The sequence below is a fragment of the Camellia sinensis genome, chromosome 1, assembly GCF_055761805.1.
Source record: "Camellia sinensis isolate YWXY chromosome 1, ASM5576180v1, whole genome shotgun sequence".
Classification (NCBI taxonomy): Eukaryota; Viridiplantae; Streptophyta; class Magnoliopsida; order Ericales; family Theaceae; genus Camellia; species Camellia sinensis.
In genome coordinates, this window is record NC_138961.1 from 111697283 (window position 1) to 111701292 (window position 4010).

General features: G+C 52.7%; 1 protein-coding gene across 1 annotated transcript; it reads right to left on the reverse strand.

Moving 5' to 3' along the window:
* Positions 1-222: 222 nt before the first annotated feature.
* Positions 223-1923, reverse strand: LOC145796850 (uncharacterized). Its single transcript, XM_082882226.1, has 3 exons — positions 1792-1923; positions 1053-1717; positions 223-961 (listed from the first exon to the last, which is right to left on the reverse strand). The coding sequence occupies exons 1-3, from the start codon at positions 1880-1882 to the stop codon at positions 332-334; spliced, it is 1386 nt and encodes a 461-aa protein (XP_082738352.1). The 5' UTR covers positions 1883-1923; the 3' UTR covers positions 223-331.
* Positions 1924-4010: the final 2087 nt, after the last annotated feature.

A 4010-nucleotide genomic window follows, 5' to 3' on the forward strand; every position in this document is an offset into this window, starting at 1 on the left:
ACCGTGATGAAGTACTCCGGTTGGAAGAGTTGGCGTCTTGTCCAACATGGTATCTTGTCCAAACTTAGCAACAACCGAGATGGATATTTCGGTGCGTGAATTTGTTTTGTTATGCTCAACTGCGTCGACCATGTTATGGACTCCGGTCGACCAAGTGTTCAAATGATAAGTCGTACCGAGATAGTTTGCTGAAGACGGAATTAATTACTACCGGGCAAACACTTGGCGAAAATTCAAAATTTTTCATTGATAAAGAAATTCATTACAAAAGGTGGGGACAAAGCCCGGTTACATCAAGTGTATTGAAAGCAAAAATACAAAGAAAAGAAACCTAAACTAAGGGGGAAAGATTGGCGAACTCATCCTCGGCAGCATCAGCATCAAGGTCAACAGCTTGGCTTGCTTCTTGAGCGCCGGGCTCATCGTTGCCGGGCTGTTCAGGCACCTCGGCCTCTTCTTCCTCAGAATCTGTGTCATCCTCTCCATCTTCAAGTCCTTCCTCGGCCTCCGCTTGAAGCGCAGTAAATACATCATTTGCATATGGCACGAGGTAGACCGGTAGTGAAGCTTTGGGAGGATTGGCAAAAACGTCGGTGTCAGAGCCCTGGCCGAGGTGTTCACAGGCAGACTTCCAACCGGCCTTGAAGTAGATGTCTTGTGTTGCAAACACCTGCTTCTTATAGCTCTCCTCGGCCTCGTTGAACCCGGCCTTGTTGGCAGCCCGGCAAGCCTTTTTCTTCGCCTTCTTCAAAGCGTCAACCTCGGCCTGAAGCTCACTTTGTTTTTTCTCGGCTGCGCCCAGCTGACCGAGCAGTCTATTATTGTCATGGTTGGCCATTTCGAGAGAAGCTTTAGCCCGGCCGAGCTCGGCTTGGAGGCTTTCAACATGGCTCGCAGTGTCGTTGGCTTTCTGCCTAAGCCGGTGGATGCGCTCTAGGACCAAATGTTGTTTTTGAATGGCCTGCAAAAAGAAGCAAAGTACATCAGAAAGGGGACCGAGCAAGAAAGACCGAGCAAACACCTGTGAAATGTTAAAAAGAACGCCGACTTACCCTGGCCATCGACTTCACAGAAGATTTTACCAGCCGGGTGTCAGGGACGTGGTCACTGCCTACCACGTCGCCCGGTAGGAGAAATGCTTTGGAGAGATCGAAGGCAAGCAAATGTTCTTTGTCTGCCTTGATCGATGCAGTCGCCGGGATGTCCTGTCCCCGGTGCTTCAGCTGAGGACGCCAAGCCGGCACGGGAGCAGGAGTTTCAGCAGGATGCTCGGTTGTCAGCTCGGTGACGAGCTCGGCGGAGGGATCTGCCCTTGGTCTTTTTCCAGCCCGGCGCGCTTCTCTGGCAGATTGCACGGCAGCTGGAGCTGGAGAAGCAAGGGCTATAACGGCAGCACTCGATTGACCGGCAGCCGGGGAACGGGTGGTGACGCTCGGAATCTCGGCTGAGGTCGCGGTTAGGAGGTTTTTGATCCGAGATCTTTTGGCCATTTCTTGCTCGTCGGTTAACCGGATTAATGGGACGTCTGGTAGGGTTGGATCTGGAGGTGGCGAAGGAGCTCTGAGGAAGTCAGTTACTCTACTCCGGCGCGGTGCAGAATATCTGTAGGTGGGTGTGTAGCCGAGCAATTCGTTGCAGTCTCGGTGACGGTACCTAAGCACGGCCCGAATTGCCTCGACGTTGGGGAATTGGTAGTTGGCTTGCAAGGCTTGGATGGCTGCAAAAGAAACAGGGAAACCGGTTAATAAAACTAAAAGAATAAAGTTAACCGTGCAAATTTGAGTGGCTTACATGAAGAACCGAAGTCCTTGCTTATGAACCAGCCCGGCACCTCGGCTGTTTCGTAGTTGCCGGACACCCAGAAGAAATCATCATCGTGCATATCTTTGTCCGGGGTGCCGGTTACGATTTTTTCCTTGCCCGGTCTTATTTTTAAATAGTAAGCTAGGCCGTCACCGGTGTGGCCCATTGTGTATTGCCTCAATATCTCGGCTAGGCCTAAGTTGGTGCCTAGCCGTTGGTTCAATTCATGTACGCCGTTGATTATTCTATAAGTGTTGGTGGACACTTGGGTTGGCGCTAGCCCGGTACGGCGTAAGAACTCGGTAATCAGTGGGTTGAGAGGGAAACGAAGGCCCCCTTCGACAATGGACAGCACGGTGAAGGGGCATTCCTCCCTACCCCAAGGCGTGGTCTCTTCTTCGGCCAGCTCGAGATGGACATCGGCCGGGACGCCGTAGTCCTCTCTGAAAGCGGCTAGCGCGGCCGGAGTATCCACAAGGAAGCGGAACTTCCCCATTTGTGGCCGACTTACTATAGCCCGGTTGATGGGTTGGGCACGGTGATAAATTGCTGCAGCTCGGTCCTGAGAGGTTCAGGAATGACAGGGGTCCCCTTGGACTCTGCAGGAAAAGGATGGCAAGTGTAAGTGTGTGGTTTCGTAAAGGGAGCTAGACTTCAGCTCGGTCGTTAAAGGGGCCAAACTACCTCGGTTGTTTGATTAAGGAGCTCGGTCGCCCAAGCAGACCTGATGTTAGCCCGGTTGAGCGACCAGCTCCTTTGATTATCTCGGTTTTTGCCCCGGTTAGAACAAACACGTTGTTTGCCCGGTTTGGCTGGCTTCTTGGATCAAAAAAAGGTCCAGAGCCCGGTTCACCCCAGTTCTTCGACGTTCTTCAGGAAGACGAAGAACACCAAGAACATTGGGAGGTTTAGAATGTTTTCTATGGTCTAAGCCCTAAAAGCTATGTTTTCGGGTCCTAATGTGTGCAAAATAAGAGTAAATAGCAACATAAGAGAGATTGGACATCTTACCTGTGAAGGGCCGAAGGTGTTCTTCCCAAACACGAAGAACGGCAGGATGGCAGTCGAGCTTGGGTCTGAGAATCGACAGAGATGGATGCAGCAGTAGAGGAAAAATGGAACTGGGGGGGCAAGTTTGTATAGGCGTTAGAGACCGCCCAAATTCAAATTCTGGCAAAAACGGCGGGTTGGCTGCCCGATGACCAATGGCAGACCGCCACGTGTCACCATTTATGGCTTTGGCAGGACTGAAGCGACGGGTTGAAAAGACAAAGAGCCAACCGAGCTACTTTCAACGAGAAAAGGTCAGCCGAGGAATATAACCGGTCAAATCTGCGGACAATTGCGTCAACTAGCTCGGTCGAAGCTTGGCATCTTGACGACCAGATAAACGTTATCTCGGACGAGGTGAATAATCCCAGTCACGCTTCCGCGGACGGAATTAAGGGGCAATTGAGAGGGTGATTTATGCTCCGGCGTTGGGCCGAGGTATAAACCGAACAGGTTGGGGGCCCAGCAGAGCAGTGGGCCGAGATGATCGACTGTTCACCCGGAGATGGGCTACCAGAACTTGGGCCGGGCAGAGTTTGGACTATGTGCTGCCCCGAACCGTGCAGAAGGTGCTCGGCCAGGAAGTGACCGGTCAGACCAGGATGCTCGGTCCGAGGATTGACGAGATCAGACAGACCGAGAGGCCGGCGCTCGGAAAGGCGCGGTCAGCCGAGGTAGTTGACTGACCGGCGAGAAGACCGACCAAAGGAGGATCCCGGGCTAAGCTTTGCCGAGATGCCGCCTAGCCCGGTCCTTCATTCGGTTATCCGGTCGGGCGCTTAAGGTATGAAGCATGGTATGACCGAGGTAGGGCAGCTCGGCTGCCGAGCTCCAGCTATGCTGGCAGGCAGTTGAGAGCAGGTGATGAACGGCATGGTTTAAGCTGACAGATGGGATAGCAGAGCCACGTGTCAGGAGATGACAGGGAGTGGATATGGGGCACAGAAGGTATATAAGCCTGTCTACGCCCCCCATACGGACAGACGAACACTCTGTAAGAAAATCCTTACACTCAAACACTCTCTCCCTTCTCTCTATTCCCTCTAAGGTGTGTGCTAACTTGACCGTCGGAGGGTTTTTCCGGCCACACACCGCCGGGTAGCTCATCCTTATTGACTCGCAGGTGATCGGACATCGACGGAGCTCGGAAGAAAGGA